At 30.4% G+C, this 17154-nt stretch overlaps 1 protein-coding gene across 6 annotated transcripts in view; it reads left to right on the forward strand.

Annotated features, from left to right (window-relative positions):
• LOC139521747 (peptidyl-glycine alpha-amidating monooxygenase B-like) overlaps positions 1-17154 on the forward strand; it is a 42397-nt gene that overhangs the window by 5040 nt on the left and 20203 nt on the right. For all 6 annotated transcript variants that reach the window (XM_071315320.1, XM_071315322.1, XM_071315319.1 and 3 more), the window contains exons 2-12: positions 1994-2250; positions 5211-5265; positions 8658-8745; positions 10568-10650; positions 11242-11319; positions 12486-12537; positions 14218-14285; positions 14720-14803; positions 15515-15597; positions 16369-16419; positions 17006-17058. In XM_071315320.1, the coding sequence (XP_071171421.1) occupies positions 2125-2250; positions 5211-5265; positions 8658-8745; positions 10568-10650; positions 11242-11319; positions 12486-12537; positions 14218-14285; positions 14720-14803; positions 15515-15597; positions 16369-16419; positions 17006-17058 (821 nt within the window). In that variant the 5' untranslated portion in view covers positions 1994-2124. The remainder of the gene's footprint in view (positions 1-1993; positions 2251-5210; positions 5266-8657; positions 8746-10567; positions 10651-11241; positions 11320-12485; positions 12538-14217; positions 14286-14719; positions 14804-15514; positions 15598-16368; positions 16420-17005; positions 17059-17154) is intronic.

The raw sequence follows: 17154 nt of genomic DNA on the forward strand, positions 1-17154 counted from the left end.
GAATGCCCGCGATTTCGCGGGTGTGTTCTAGTAAATGTAGCTTTAGAAATTAGAAGCTTTCATATATCATTCATAAAAGTACAAATGTAGTCCCATCTTTTGCAACAATAAAAACATAGGGTCATGCATCATTTTTGGGCATTCACATGGCCTTGTTTACAAACACTTTTGATTTGTACTGAATTCATTTACTGACCCCATTGCTTTTCAACCCTGTAGTAAAAACATTAGCACATCAGCATTTTTAAATATTTTTTTTCCCCGACATAGTCGGTATAGTTTCGGTTTGTGCCCTTTGAACTTAAGGACGCTTAACTATGGAAACAGAATACGCATGCTCGAAAATCCTTTCTGTGATTGGACAAAATGCTGTCATGGTGGGTGATTTGGTTGTGTTTGAAAAAACGTCTCGTTAATTATATCGTGATGGAAAGCAAGTGAAAAACTATAAATATTTGAACTAGATCTTACAAGGATTTATATTTTTATTAAAATGATTGTTTCTCCAATAGTTTTTTGCATCCGTGACAGCTGTTTATTCGGGACAATTATATAATTATTAATGTCAACTTTGTTGTACAAACGTACATGTACATGACTTTTAGAACGCACCTACGCATGTGAGATTTTCGCGGGGTTTTGGTGAATGTAAACAGAAAGATACGAGGACCGAGAATACTGAACACAAACAGAGAAAACATTATTTAAATGGTATCTTTGTGCTTCTGAAGGTTATCGAAATGATAGTTTTAAACATATATATTCAAATTTAAATACGTCGGATATCTTTTTTAAAGATAGTTCTTGTTAACTCTAGTGTTGATTTATCTATCAAAAAATATTTATGACAAACATTATCAACCAATCAGAAGACCACAGGACAAAACTCTCCCCTAAATGTATATGTATTTACTGACCCTGTAAATATTTGATAGTCTGGATGGGGTTTATAGAAAAGAGAATAATGGACTAAATCAAAAATGGAGTGCAATATATGACTTCTATAGTATAAAGAATAACTGTAGAAAAAAGAGTTAGGTACTAGTACTGTACTGATTACAGAAATGAACGATGTACAGAATTAAGAAATGATACAGTTATAAATAAATCATAATAATAAAATAATTTTCATGAGAAACTTGATGAATAATTAGTATAAATCTTTACAAATACTGCAATATAAGAATTATTACAATTTTACATATTAACATTCTGGCATTAAATACATACTGGTTAAATTACAGAATGCAAAGTAAACATTATTAAATGGTAAAGAAAAATCTCCCCAAAATTAACAAATACAGGAATGAAGAACCTTAAACATGATGAATTATGAGCCTGTAAATATAAATAAAAAATTGAAAACTTTGAAAAATAACTTTTTACAAACATGTGTATAACATGTGTTTAATACATGTTCATTGCTTGAGTGCTGTTATATTAAAGATTTTAGTTTACCACATTGGCATGACTGACGAATGTACAATATAGTATAATGTATATAAAGATGCAATTTCGGTTTTATACTTTTTAAACTTTGCTTACAGTACATATCACCGACAAATACATTTGTATAAATTAAGAAGAAATATGTAGGGATTAAGTTTAAAAAAAACCAAATGAGGGATTAATCATATTTATGCTCCATTATAATATGTATTTAATTTATCTATGTCTTTAAACTGTTGTTATATATCCTGTTTCCCAGTTTACATTAAAACTGACACGTAACACTACAACAGGTTTATTATTTCTTATTATATGTTACAAAGTTGCACATTTGTATCTTTATCTGATAGATAGCACAGCTTATACATGTTATATGAAAACTTTAATTGCATCAATTAATTACCAAAGAAAACAATAATGTTAAGTTACACATGACTACACATGCACATTTGTTACATTGTCTGCTTCACAGTTAATTTGTAATACTTTGAACAAAATCTAAGGTTATTTTATCTTAAAGAAATTTAATCTCATTTTATTACAGAAATGGCTCTTGAAGAAGTATTTTGATACAGTTAATTTCTAAAGAACAGAACATACTATCTGGAATTAAGTGAACAGCATATTTTGCAACTTATATTTTCAAGTGATATATATACAAGACAAGACTGAGTGATGGCTTCTGTGGACTTATTTCTTTATGTTTTTGTGACGTTACTTTGTTTGTTTGACTTTGGATTTACACAAGCAGTTATTTCACAGTCAATAGATATCACAATGAAAGGAGCCAATGTCACTAAGGTAAGGAAGAATTTTTAGCAGAGTTCAAGGTCAGATTTAAACTTTGCCTAATGCAATTTATTCTTAAGTAAACCATGGGTACATGTACAAATGTAGAAGGGCAGGCGAAACATGTAGACCATAGCAAATAAAATTGCAGACCATTTGAAGTGTTGTTGTCAATTTTGAGTATTATTTTAATGATGAAATTCATTTGCATAATTTGACAACCCTGCATACCAAGGTACAAAATGTATCCACTTCAGGGACTCTAACAAAATGATTCACACAGGCGTTGGTTCACCACATGGAGTTTAAATGTAGAAGGGGTTTATTCCCAAAATTCACTCAATAGTTGCGCTTCATGTTTAAAGAAGATTTTGTGATACTTTGTTGTATATTATTTAGTAAGTCATGGGTAGGAGGGTAGGGGGAGGGGTTTTATTCCATAAATTGCCTCAATAATTTGGATCTACATGTACCGGTATCTGTTTGAAGAATTTGTTATCCATACATTAAGTTAGTTTCAGCTGATTATACAGTACTGTAATTCTTTGACCTCATGAGATAACTTTAAACAATGCTTTATGACTCAAATGCAGATACAGGAGTACACCTTATTCTATGTCCCAACTTAGGATACTTTTATTTCTAGTCACTGTATGTGTGTCCCCTTGTCCGTCCAGCTTTAGGTTAAATTTTTTGGTGAATTAGAAGTCCAATCAACTTGAAACTTAGTGCACATATTTCCTATGATAAAATTGCTCTAATTTTAATGCCAAATTAGAGTGTTGACCCCAATTTCACAGTCCACTGAACGTGGAAAATGATACTGTAAACCGGGAAATTTTCGCGCCGTCTTTATTTCGCGATTTACTAACACAATCCAAGTTCGCGCCGTTTAGAATTCGCGATTTCCCTGTGGTCTATATAAATATTTTCATAAATGATTTTCAAAAGTGAACAGCTATAATAAATCCTAAATCAAGTCATCAAATCAATCATAAATCTTTTGTTTTCGGTTTATTAATCATGTTAATGTTAGAGTAGATTAAAAGTTTGTCATGTTTGCTTGTAAAAACACATACACAATATCAGAAAAGTACGACTGATTAGGAATGAATTAGAAAAAATGCTGTCAGGATTAATGCTAATTTTTCGATCGTTTGATCTGATTAATCTGTATAGTAGATTCAACGAGGTGATACTTTTATTACTGATTGACATGTGTCATTAACATAATGGTAATGAGTGTTGTTTATATAACATGATACATAATGATCGCTTATGAGATTACTGATTTGAGTTAAAGACATGACTTCTAACATTGCTTTTCATTACAGTGATTACGATATACAGTTATGATTTCAGTTATATATGTGTCGTCTATAAAATCAATTTTATGCAATAGTGCTATAGATATTCTATCCACATATATATAAGAAGCTGTGGTATGAGTGCCAATGAGGCAACTCTCCATCTAAGTCACGATTTGTAAAAGTAAACTGAATAAAAAGAGTTAACTTGATATTTTCGCTGTCGTTTTATTTTCGCGGTTCAATGCTTACCGCGAAAATAGCGAAAATTAAACTACCGCGAAAATTTCCCTGTTTACAGTAGTGCGAGTGGGGCATCCTTGTTCTATGGACACATTTGTGTTTAAAATATTTAACAAATAATTATTACATGTGTAACCATGTCTACCCCTGCTTTTAAAAGCAGCAATATATTATGATGGGGAGTCCATTAGTCTATCTGTCAATCTGTGACGTACAAAATGTACATCCTTCTGTCAATCTTCTGTTTTCCAACTGCTCCTGAACTGCTTGAAAATTATAAACTTTTCTCAACCTTCATGTAGTTTTAGTTTGATTATTACAAAAATTCTGAACAGAAAATTTAAACCACTATTTATATGTAGGAAGTTGTACATGTACATATATACAGCACAGTTAATCTTAAACTGAATAGGTAAATTGGAAATACATTTACTATAATCTAGAGGCTCAGAATTTTAGTGACTTTTTAATGATAATTTTTTTCATAATGTTTTATCATTACATGTACATGAAAGTGGTAAATACAAATGTTCATGAACTTGCTGATTGAGGTTCTTATCTTCTTTTAAGCTCACCTGGCCGGAAGGGCCAAGTGAGCTTTTCTCATCACTTTGCGTCTGTCATCCGTCGTCGTTGTCTGACGTCGTCTGTTAACTTTTACAAAATCTTTTCCTCTGAAACTACTATGCCAAATTTTACCAAACTTAGCCACAATCATCATTGGAGTATCTAGTTTAAAAAATGTGTCCGGTGACCCGGCCAACCAACCAAGATGGCCACCATGGCTAAAAATAGAATATAGGGGTAAAATGTAGATTTTGGCTTATAACTCTGAAACCAAAGCATTTAGAGCAAATCTGACATGGGGTAAAATTGTTATCAGGTCAAGATCTATCTGCCTGCCCTGAAATTTTCTGATGAATTGGACAACCTGTTGTTGGGTTGCTGCCTATGAATTGGTAATTTTAAGGAAATTTTGCCGTTTTTGGTTATTATCTTGAATACTATTAATATAGATAGAGATAAACTGTCAACAGCAAAAATGTTCAGCAAAGTAAGATCTACAAATAAGTCAACATGACCTAAATGGTCAGTTGACCCCCTCAAAGAGTTATTGCCCTTTATAGTCAATTTTTAACAATTTTCATTAATTTTATAAATTTTTGTAAATTTTTACAAAATATTTTCCTCTGTGTAACTAAAGGCCAAGTTTATTATAGATGGAGAAAATTGCAAGTAGCAAGAATGTTCAATAAAGTAAGATCTATAAACACATCACCATCATCAAAACACAATTTTGTCATGAATCCATCTGTGTCCTTTGTTTAATACATGTATGCACATAGACCAAGGTGAGCGACACAGGCTCTTAAGAGTCTCTATTTTTTTTTTCTTCTAAATTTTATGTTATATTTTTTTCAGCATGACGAATATTTATGCAGTGGACATCGATTACCTCGAGGAGATACATACATAGGTAGGTACTGGTGAACTACACATGTGCAAACTACATATATTTCATCAACACTTGATTTGCATAAACACAATATTAATGTTATACTTATTTAATTAACATTACACAGGAGACAAAATAACTCATTCTTAGATATTCGTATTAATGTACAAATGTAATAACATCACTGCCCAAGGTTAGGGTGATGGTTGACATTTTATTATTAAGTAGCAATCTAAGATGAAGTTTTAACCTCTTAAATTATCTAGATGTATACAGTGATTTGTGTAGTTATTTGACTGCTACGATTTTCCAATACAAAAAAAACTACTGTCGTAATATTTTCCAATACAAAAAAACTACTGTGGTAATATTTTCCAATACAAAAAAACTACTGTGGTAATATTTTCCAATACAAAAAAACTACTGTGGTAATATTTTCCAATACAAAAAAACAACTGTTGTAATATTTCAGTTCATTGCTTGTCTTTCTGTGGATTTATAACTATTAGATACTGTAATAGTCTTTTTGCACTTATTCTATAATTGATTTCCACCTCTATTGGTTTTATGAAAATAAGACATATACAGATTCTTTATTCCTCAAACACCATATAGTTACAATGGTACAAAGAACTTCTTTAAAAAGTATAACATATAACATAAACACAAATAACATGATATATAAAGGTTAAGAATAATTATATTACTATAAGTTTTTATTAAAGAAATTGTAGCGGGTTTGTTAGGAATCTCAATAAGTTTTCTCCTTCTAATCAATACTTCATTATCATAAATTGGTTAGAGAGTAGTGATAAATAATCTGTGTTGACGAAGGTGATGTAAATGACAAATTCACAATGGTAATTAAATTCATCAGATATTTGACTCAGTATTGATAGCTATAACCAGATGGTATTGATGGGAGTAAGATAAACGTTGACAGAAATAGAAACTAATGTCTTCTGCATTAAAAAATTAAATTATATTTATTTTATCATTCTGTTTTACATCATTTGATCAAATCTACTAAAGATTGATCAAGAAAGCGATAAATGATCTATTCACCTGGACAAATTGTTAAAGTCAAAAAATCTGATCAATTCTACAAATGTCAGGGGTTAATTTCCAAGATACAGGAAATGGTGTTTTCTTTTGGAAATGATTTTAGAGCAATGGTCCTTCCTTTTAGGAAAGTTGTCACAATTCCAGCTATTTTATTGATTAAGAATTGGAAAGTCAGGCGTTCTGTCTCTATAGACATGAATAATGGTGATAGATGCTGGAATAATCTGTCGTAGCTCATTCCACTTAAATCTGGAGAGTTCAGATTGCTCAGAACATTTTTGTAATGTGCAATATATTTTAGTCATGTTCTTCGAATTCTTCATATTTAGTCCCAATTTTACAAATTTATGTTTTTAATTTTTTGGGTAAATTTTTACTTTTATTCCAAGAAAGTAAAGATTCAACCCCAAACTTCTGTTAAAAAATAAATTTCAGAATAATCAATAAGTCAAATGATATACTTGTTTTTCAAAATCTGTGGAAATCTTTTATTGATAATTTAACTCTTTTCATACATGTATATACATTTGAGAGTTTAATATTCCATCCACTTAATATATTTCATTTGAGGAACTAGTAGAAATGTAATACACCATGGCTACTTTAGTCTCTATACATGTTTAAGATGTAGTTTCCTGTCAGTAACTGAGACATCTTTGGGCATGTCTTTCTTCTGTTTATTAGATTAAAAATACATCTTCTAGTAAAACCAGATACTCTAATAATGTTTTATTGTTAATGAAATAATCTGAGGCTGCATATGTTCAAATGAACCATACATTGAAACAGAACATATAACAGCTTCCCTTCTTAAGACACTAATGTAGAATCTAAATAAGAAAATATACAGGTTCATTTTGCAATTGATGTGACTGATTTAAACCAATACATTGACCACCTAAAAAACCACATACATATATGGGGTGTTTTTTATAGGAATGGCTCTTATATTTTTATGAACTCACTAGTTATGTTCAATGACATTGTTTACAAATAATCAAATTAAGAAATAAGCTGTTCAGAAACATGTGATAGCAGCATGACCAGGGGACTAACGATTTTGGTTACATTGTGTACTTTGTAAAACATTTGATAAACTCCTTTTCAATTTTGCTTAGCTGCTATTAGATGTATTTTAAATACACTTGTATTTTTTTCCTCGTTAATTACAAATTAATCTCAAATTGTTTTTCAACTTTGATAAAAATCCCCTTGTTTTTACCTAAACAGAAAACATAATTTTTACATGGTTTGATTTTTTCCCCTGATTATTGAACTTTTAATGCGATACTGAATAGATATGCTAGAGTCATATAGATTGTAATTACGTGCAGGAAAATAATCATATTAATAACATGGACTGTAAGATTGATGATGCATAATGTTATGTATATAGAAATTGGAAATCATAGATTGTAGAGATATAAATAATAACTTTGTGTCAATATCTTCACTTCCTTAATCACAGAACATGGTAATTCTTAGCATGATTTTGTGGTATTCACAGTTATGAAATCTTGTTGCCTAAGGAGATGTTTGCCAATTTGCGTAAACATATTTATTGGAGAGAAAAAACAAAAATATACATATTTTCCAATTGAAATGACAAGATAAATGTCTAGCATTAATTATTCAACAGCACAAACCCCATTCATTGTATATATAATGTTATATAAACAGAGAGTAAAATGGTGGTCACAATAGACTCCAAATCATATTCATGTAAATGAACTTAAATTTAAAAAAAAAACAAGACTTACAAAATCCTGACTTGGGACGGATGCAAAAATGCAGCGGGTTAAACACGTTTTGTGAGACCTCAACCCATTACCCAACAGGTTTTTTTTATCCTAACTTTTATGCCTATATGCTACAAATAGAATTGAAACTTATGTTTTGGACAAACAAGAATTCTAAGAAAAAAGCTGATTTCCTAATGCAAGTAGAGTAAGACTTTGGTTAGCTTGCTTGCTTTGTTTGTATATTGTACAATTGTAATTGGGATACCATTCAATTAAATTTAAATATAAATACGATAAAAAAAAAACAGGTTTAACTATGCATGTCTATATTGTTTACAGATGTCAATCTTTATTACAATGTTTTAGTTAACTGTTTTACAAACAAAGCAAGCAATCAAACCAAAGTCTTACTCTACAAGCAGTAAGAAACTAGCCCTAATGGAAATACTTTCTTAATATGTTCCTTGATTACACATATCCATAGAAAAGTGCAAGAACAACTGTATTAGTGGATATTGCTTAGTAATGCTTACTTGTAGCATCAATTCATTATTGTATAAACTATATATAATGTTTTAAAACTAAATTTATTTTGTCTAATTTCAGTCCAATTTGAAGCAATACAAGACATTGGTCAAGCTCATCATATTTTATTATTTGGATGTTCAGAACCAGCTAAAACTGATCCTACATGGTAATGTGTCGTTTTATATATAAGGTTTTATATGACGCTTTTAAGCTGAATGAATATTAACCAATTTAACAGTCTCGGAAAGTATTTTTTGAAACCCTAATAAAAAGTAGTGGACAATTATAACACATGAAAAGATACATGAAAGATACCAGATTTATAATTTGTACAACATTTTTCAGTATTATACAGTTGATTGGTTGATCATTGTAACATTGTTTACATTAATGATTATGTCCTGTGGCAAACATTTCATGAATGTTCAGGACAAGAACCATTTATACAACAAATCAATTCAGCAGGTTTTATAATTTTGTATGTATGTGGTACTGGTAGGATAAGAAATGTTGTCTTTCAATATGCATCTCTCTGTAAAGCCTTTGAATGCCTGTCCCATGGTAAGGCCAGGATTTTTTAATTTGTTGGTTTACGGATCCCCCGACCCGATTTTGTAGATTTCCAGAATAAAAATAAAATTGACTTTTCATGCTTTTTTATTCCCGCCGACCCTAAGAAATGCATTATCCCTGAAAAATAATTAAAATAATTTTTTTTTATGAAATGAAATGTATTAATCACTAACAAAATTGATAACACTTGCTGTTGTGAAAAAATAAAACTTCCAGTTTACGTTTTTAAATATAGACAAATCAATTATCATAATAACTGACCTTGAAATGTCGTTTGCACAAATAATTTTGCGGAACGAAACTTGTGTTTAAAACCAATTACACAATAACTTCGTTTCCCTATGTCATCAGTCCGTAAGATGCATCATCTCATAGAAATAGACTTGTTCAAATGTGGATAGGTTGAAGGCATCAAGTTGAAGTATTGAATATTAACAAATCATTTGGAATTTTCTTGTTTCATAGATAATAAAAAAATTATCGTCCATTTGGATAAAAAAAACGGGAATGCGAGACAACAGATTGACCCGATAATCTCGTTTTTCCAATGGACGAGTCTATTAGGTTTTTGACACGTGTGTTGAAACTTATTTTCGTACGACGTTTTTACATTTTTTTTCTTTATCAGTTTTCGTGCTTGAAGATCATTATTCACCAAGTTTTCTGGAATTGATTAAGAGCTACACGAATCTATTTTTCTTGTTTCTGAAATGACGATTTAATTTCATCTTTGTCCGTGCACCCCCCTTTTTTTTACTGTAACTTATTAGACAATGTCAACAGCTGAGCAATAATATTTCATTGAACTAAAATTTAAGAAATGATGATAAAATGGCATAACAAACATACTGTTAGAAAGGTGAAATATATATTGATTTTGCATATTTTTCTGTTTTCAAAGATGATTTTTTTCTTTTTTTTTCCCGACCGACCGACCCGACTTTTTCATGGGGAAAATCCGTAAACCAACAAATTAAAAAACCGTGGCCTAAGGCATCAGATAAACACCACATATCCCAACTGGCACTATAAACTTCTTGACAAAACATGTAAAAGAATTTAATGCTTTCATGAGGGGGGATAGGACCTTTATCGGGACTCCGTGATCAGGTTATCATGAAATGAGAAAGCAACACATAGAATTATCATGAAATTAGAAGGAGACACGTGGCATTATGAAATGTGAAGGATATACATGATATTATTATGAGATTGGAAGACACATTACATTTTCATAAGAATAACCAAGACACATTATATTATCATTTAATTTATATATGGTCATGACTCTTTATTGGATAATTTATGTATGTATAGTTGATACTATATACTGTATTACATTTAAAAAAAAAATGAATTACCAAAATATTGTTTGTGTACATTTATAATTATGTTTTGTACCATTTATAATACAGGCATTGTGGCCAGATTTGCAAGTCCACAGAACAAATTTTATTTGCCTGGGCAAAGAATGCCCCACCACTTACTTTGCCTAAAGGTTAGCTTTTTTTGTTTGTTGATAAGTATTTAAGAGTTACATGTTTTATTTTAATGAAGAGCTTATATTTAGATGTAATACTGAGGCAAACATTATTTACATGTCAAGGTTTAAAGTTAAGTTTTAATTGAAAAAAGATGATGTGATATGGGGTATGAAGCATATAAAACATCTGAACAAAGACGGATAACATGAATTATACATGTATAGCACAAAAAGGCTGCTGAAAAAGGTAGCTCAACATCCGAAATATCTTTTCTATAAATCCAGAATTATAAGAAACTCTTTCCTCAAAGCAATTTCCAATAGGTTCCTGTTAAAGGTCTAGAACTTAAGTTATTTTCAAACTATTGAAGGTTATATCATAAAATCAGTAATAAAAGTGATTTCACAAGGAATCATTTACATTTTAAAAATAATCAAAGGATTTTTTATTAATTTCGTTGCTGATATTTGTTTAAAGCTGCAAGGTTAGGCTTTGTGACAAAGATTTTGCTTTTGATATGTATTAATACTATTAATTAATTTAGCTGAAGTATTCAAATCATGACAAATACAAACTATTAAAATTATATTTTTTGAATATTTCAGATGTTGGATTCCATGTCTCAGGAAGTTCTAATATTGCCTATATAGTGGTGCAAATACATTATGCTAAGCCTCTTTTAAGTAAGTACATTTTATCATTATCATTTGGTTAACAAAACCTTATAATCTGTTTTTCATAGAAAACTTTTATATTTTGTACCTTTAATGTCTACTTTATACATGAGTGTTATTATGAAAACAAATTGCACTGCTTATATTGGTAAAGGTTTGAAAATGTCATTTAAAAAAATATTTCTTATCAAATTTAGTATAAAATAAGTCGACCAGGGCTGTTCCATTAAAATATACATGGAGCCTTTGGAAATCTCAAATTTGGATGTGTGTCAAGTACAGTGAAAATGTAAGTTAAATATTAAGTTTGCCTCTAAAGGTGGTAAGAATGTTTTGAATGTGTCTTCCCCAGGTTACATGTATGCTTAAATGGAACGGCGCAGAGTTAAATCTATAAGAATATCCTCTTTATATGCTGCATTATGAATAAAAGGAGAACCAAGATAAATGCAATGAGACAGCAACCCAATAAAAACAAAATGTAATAATTGTTAAAAAGGTTAAGCAATATATGTTTTATATAAGTGTGTCTAAAGAATTATTGTGTTCAAGTTGATTTGAAAAATGAAGCTTTGAGTCTTTAACACATTTGAAGTTACACAACACTTGCTCTGATGATTGATAATTGATGGGTGCATACAAGAATGACATGTTAGGTAGGATTTGTTTTATGTGCTGGTTCACAATGTAACAATCAGCAGGGATATATGACAAACATTGACTCATCCTACCTTGACACATTGTTCTGACTCAAAGCCAACTTGTTTTGCTCTAACCATGTAAATGCAGTATGCTTAGTGGAGAAGCAGCCAATACAAATTTTAAAGTCTATGGTTTCATGTGATTGGGGATCAAACTCCAGAACTCTTGGCAAGTGCAATACCACTGTGGTTACTTGCTTTGACACAATCTATATGACTGAATATTAAATAAGTATATACATTTTGTATATAAATACATATGACAAATAGAAGATATGAAAACGGTTAAGAAATTTAATGTGGTAGTGAGAATTGATTCGATACAATGTTTTTGCATATTTTTGTTGTAAGAAATTCATCAATTATAAATATTCTTGTAACTGAAAAGAATTTGTAGATATGAACTATTCTAAGCATATAATTAGACTTAAGTTTAGGTTACACATATTACAATATAACTTTCTGTATTTGTAGAAGGTGATAGACCAGACCGTTCAGGGATCAAATTACATGTTACAAATCAGAAGTAAGTCCAGTATTCAATTATATAAATTTATGCCTGCCACAGATTTTGCTACATATTTTGCATTTGCATATAGGTTTGGCATGCCACAAAACCAGGTTCAACCCACCATATTTTCCTTTAAAAATGTCCTGTACCAAGTCAGGAATATAGCCATTGCTATATTTTAGTTCGTTTCTGTGTGTGTTACATTTTAACGTTGTGTTTCTGTTGTGTCGTTTGTTTTCTCTTATCTTTGAGTGTGAATTCACATTACTATAAGACGTGTCACGGTACTTATCTATCCCAAATTCATGTATTTTGGTTTTGATGTTATATTTGTTATTCTCAAAGGATTTTGTCTAATGCTTAATCTGTTTCTGTGTGTGTGTTACATTTTAATGTTGTGTCGTTGTTCTCTTATATTTAATGCGTTTCCCTCAGTTTTAGTTTGTTACCCCTATTTTGTTATTTGTCCATGGATTTATGAGTTTTGAACAGCGGTATACTACTGTTGCCTTTATTTACATAAAGAATAGAAAGGGTCATCTTACATACTTAAAACTTAATTGAAGAAAGATGACAACTTTTCCAACCATTGTTTAGTTATTTATTTGAAGCAAAGTGTAGTGTTAACAGAGGAAAAACAATATACAGTCGACTTTCGTTATGTCGAAGTCAGCCGGACCAGAGAAATATTTCGAGATACACGTAGTTCGACTCAAACGAACACCGGAAGTTCGACAATCTAAGGGACACAACTCTTGCTTAGCTTGGTAAAGCTAAAATAAATCCGGGTGAATATGACAAGGAGATCGATATTCTAGTATCAGATCGATGTATTTGTATGTCACAGTCTTTTATTATTATAATGACTGTTATTTTTACTTATTCAATTGTTTCAATTAAAAAAAAATCCTATGGCTTTTCCAAGAGAGTAATTTCCAATCGACAGTTTCGTAATTCAGGTCGCTAATAGCTGACAAAATTGTTTATTCTCGGATACAAGAGATTTAAGAAAATTATGATTTCTATTCATTTTGTTTTATCTCACTCTTTGTTTTCAAAAGAACATATAATAAGATTAAAGACGCTGTTTGAGTAGTTTTTAGGTGATCATCAACGGAGGCATAATCCTCACTTTATACACACCCAAGCTCATTAGTGTAAATCACAAATTGATTGTTTTGTAAACAATTAAAATACTTTTTCATGAACATTAAAAATTTATCACTAATTATTTATAAAAATTCTACAAAAGATAATCTTAGGAAAACACTCATGGAAATAGCATGTCATAAATCAATACAGTGGTCAGTGACCGGAAATTTAATTACACGTGTATTGTCAGATTAACTCTTCAATCCATTTAAATCCCGGAGGTCATGTTTTGACATATGTGTATTAGTTCGAGATGAAAAATGATTTTTGAATGCTTTCGTTAACCTTGGGACCGTAAATTTAGTTCGACTCAACCGAAATTTCGACTCATCCAATTTCGACTCATCAGGAGTCGAATTACATACTTTTGTATGGAATAAAGTTCGGGACCACGTGAAAACTTCGACTCATCCGAAATTTCGAGTCAACCGAGTTCGAGACAACGAGAGTTAACTGTATGTATTCCCTTATAATTTTGATATTTTGGTGTACATGGTATAACAGATGATTTACTTTATTTTTATTTGAAATTTTATTTTTCAGACAATTTTTTGAAGCAGGGATTTATTTATTGCTATCATATAGTACAATTATTAGACCTCAACAGAAAAGTAAGTTATTAATTGTTAGTTATATCAAGTTTTAGAGTGCACAGACTTGTAATAATCATATCTACAGGCCAATAGAATCTAACTAAAAGTTTTGTAAAATTCAACTTGGATCTATAGATTCAAAAGTTCAGCGTGGAGACTGCTGTGGCAAAGTGTTGTCTATTCTTTTGTTCACTGAGAATGTTGTGGTATAAACTATCCACCAGAGACCAAGTGATATAGAAGCTAGCAACTATAGGTCAACAATGAGCAAAGCCAATACAAATGCACAATATTAGGTCCCACTTATTGTTTAGTGTTTGAATGGCAACCAACCCTGTGATAGAATGCATTAAAATCAGACAAATTACCACATTTATAGTAATTGGTGCTTCAGAGGTATTAATTTTCACTGCAGATTCATGAAATAAAATTTAAGTGTTTTATTATTTCAGAAGTTCATTCCGACATTTCTTGTGAATTTAAAGCTTCTGGTAATATTTACCCATTTGGATACAGAACACATGCCCATAGTTTAAGTAAGTAATTATATATGTTGGAAGATATTTCAAGGTAATGATTCAATGTTTTGTACATCTAAAACAAAAATAGATAATGGAATTATCATTCAATCTAAAACTAGTCTAGGATTTATCAATTATTATTGGCTGCCAATCAATAAATGTAGATTATATGACCTTTTTCTGTCTTTTCGTTCTTATTATCAGTTGATTATTTTCTTATGTAAGAAAAAAATAAAAATACTGTAGTCTAAGAAAAATTCTAATTGGAAAGTCCCTTATCCAATAGCAAAATCAAAAGCTCAAACACATCAAATGAATGAAAAACAACTGTCTTATTCCTGACTTGGTATAAAACATACCCTATAGAAACTCTTGTTTAAAATATTCAAGTAAATAAATGAACCTTAGATACCAATAATATGTTACAGATGAGGAGAATTAATAATTAAAATTTTGATTTAAAGGTCATTTACATGAAGGTGGAGATGATTTTAAAATAGTTGAAACTGGTTATTTAAAATCTGTAAAAGAATGTTCTAACAATAGCTTTGCAGGATGGACTGTCTATCACCATTCTAGCTGTGAATAAAGCAGATTATTTCTCGGAAAAAATTAAAAAAATTATAAGGATAAACAAAAATTTATAAACCAAATGTTTTTCAACTAAAAACTATTAAGTTAAAAAAATTATAACTAAATATTTATTGTATTTGTTAAATGTTATAGGTCGAGTGATATCTGGTTACCAAGTAAACAGAACAACCAATGGATATAACATGATTGGTAAAGGAAATCCACAATGGCCACAGGTTGGTGTATTATCTCCTTTGTAGTTCAGAATAACAACATTACTAACATAGTCATTATGTGTTCAGTGGAGGGACCTTCTAGAGCTAGCTAGCTGTGTGATGTGAATTTACTTTCATTGTTACAAATCTCATAATACAATTGAGAATGGAAATGGTGAATATATCAAAGAGACAACAACCTGCCAAAAGAGCAGATAACAGCAAAAGGCCACCAATGGGGCTTTAACGCAGCAAGAAAATCTCACACTTGGAGGTGGGCCTCAGCTGGACCTTAAATGACTGCTTGGTTGATATATGATATTATACTTACATGTAATAATGCACTGTTTGTTTCCTCATATTTTCCTTATATATTAATGTAATTTATTCTAAATATATTTCGACCTTCTAAGCTATCTTGTGATAGCATGTTCTGCTTTTAGTGAGTTTAGTGACATTTCCTTATGTTAAAAATGGTGGACAAGTTTTTTTCTGATGGAGCTGTTTCTGTTACTGTTCCAATACACAACTCAGAATTTTTCCAGATCAAACTAAAGACTTTTGTATTTGATGCTTTTGCACTATGCACACAACATTCAAGATTAAAAGCAAAGAAGGGTTGGCTCATTTGTCTTGGAAGGGTGACATGTCCTCATGCATACTGCTGTTATTTATAATGACAAATTTTGAATAATGTACCTGTTTTGATTTATTTTCTTGCCAGCAAGTAATAAAATATATGATTTTCAGTTGACAACTGATTGTTTAATTGTTTATAATTATCTTTTTTAGTCATTTTATCCCGTTCAAAGTAATGTAGTTATAAAGCCTGGTGACTATTTGGTAAGTATAAATTAATGCTTTCGTATTGTTTTCTTATTCAATGTTTTGACTAGATTGTTATGTTAAAGACTTTTTATGACATAATGTAATGCTTAGAACGTTCAATCCTTCTTACAAAGTAATGGCAAGGGTTTATACTTAACTTTTAATGATATTCTGTCAGAAATTGTCGATCAGATAATTTACCAAACAGGGTGTTCACTAATTTTGCCAATTTGACTATTGGAAGGTCTAAATGACATCTATGTTATAAGGCTTACAAAAAGAAGTATATTCTGATACTGTGGATTGGTTTATTTTCATGGATTCCAATTTTCATGGATTGATACAATATGTACTTTTGTGTATATTGGATTTCCTGGTTTTGCTGAATCTGCTTTTAAGCCTTAGAAACTTTTTACTTTGTTTAACATTAGGATTAGTGTTTCACCTATCCCTCCTGGATTCATTATCTGAATTCCACAAATGATAATGAATCCACAGAGCCTCAGATAGCAGGTTTTAGAGAACGGTCTTTCAATTACGTAATATTACTTTATAAAGATAAATTGCATTGATGACAAACAGAATTTTCTTTGTATTTCAGGTTGGACGATGTACTTATAACTCAATGTCAAGAAATAGGAATACATATATTGGGTAAGTATATTTAGTTTCAATTATATTTGAAAAATTGTTACCTCACATTGTAAAAAGAGTGACACAGATATATTTTTAATTTTGTATTTGATTTGT

This window comes from Mytilus edulis, chromosome 4 (assembly GCF_963676685.1).
Source record: "Mytilus edulis chromosome 4, xbMytEdul2.2, whole genome shotgun sequence".
Lineage (NCBI taxonomy): Eukaryota > Metazoa > Mollusca > Bivalvia > Mytilida > Mytilidae > Mytilus > Mytilus edulis.